Genomic DNA, 799 nt, shown 5'->3' on the forward strand with positions numbered 1-799 from the left:
CCCTGCCACCGTCGTCTCTGTCCCTCTCTCCGTCTCTCTCTTCTCTTCTCCCCCCAACCACCGTCACTCTGCCCTCACCCTCACCACTCTGTCTTCTGTCTCTCCCACAACCCGCCTTCTCTTCCCACCACCACCCCCCTCCCCCCACCCTATCCTCCCACTTCTCTCCATCCCCCTCCCACCTGCAGGCCTGTTCTCCACTCCGTTGCTGGCTGGCCTCCCAGAAAAAGTGCGGAACTTTCTGGCTCGTCAGGTCCCCTTCCCCAGCCGCCTCGGGAACCCGGCTGAGTATGCCCACTTAGTGCAGTCCATTGTGGAGAACCCCATGCTCAATGGGGAGGTCATCCGACTGGACGGTGCCATTCGAATGCAACCCTAGAGGGGAGGGGCTGTGGGGGGGTGGTGTGGAAGAGAGACGCAACATTGGTCCATCAAACACTGGCGGCCTGACCATCCGCAGGTCCACGCTGCTGTGGGCTGTGCTCCCTCCCTCTGCCCAGCGTCAGTGCCTTCAAACTCTCCCCGTTTACCTCGTCTCCTTCCCCACTGCTGACAGGCAGGACCCTGTCCCTTGCTGGGTTGTACTGACTGCACACTGTGCCAGCCTGTTACCTCGAGACCCTGGGGAGGGGGGTACACTGAGGGATTGGGCTCTGTGAGAGGATTGGACACTGGCTTGTCAAGATCCGGGGGGTGGGGGGGGGGTGGGGTCCGTGCTCCATGAGTGACTGACCCATCCCGAGATTCCCCCGCCCCCCCCCCTCCCCTTCCCCTTCCCCTTCCCCTTCCTCATCTCTGC

General features: G+C 62.7%; 1 protein-coding gene across 1 annotated transcript in view; it reads left to right on the plus strand.

The window, feature by feature from the left end:
* hsd17b10 (hydroxysteroid (17-beta) dehydrogenase 10) overlaps positions 1 to 741 on the plus strand; it is a 6342-nt gene extending 5601 nt beyond the window's left edge. The window contains exon 6 of the mRNA XM_020520111.2: positions 189 to 741. Within this exon, the coding sequence (XP_020375700.2) occupies positions 189 to 379 (191 nt within the window). The 3' untranslated portion in view covers positions 380 to 741. The remainder of the gene's footprint in view (positions 1 to 188) is intronic.
* The last annotated feature ends 58 nt before the right edge of the window (positions 742 to 799 follow it).

The sequence above is a fragment of the Rhincodon typus genome, chromosome 44, assembly GCF_021869965.1.
Source record: "Rhincodon typus isolate 14 chromosome 44, sRhiTyp1.1, whole genome shotgun sequence".
Classification (NCBI taxonomy): domain Eukaryota; kingdom Metazoa; phylum Chordata; class Chondrichthyes; order Orectolobiformes; family Rhincodontidae; genus Rhincodon; species Rhincodon typus.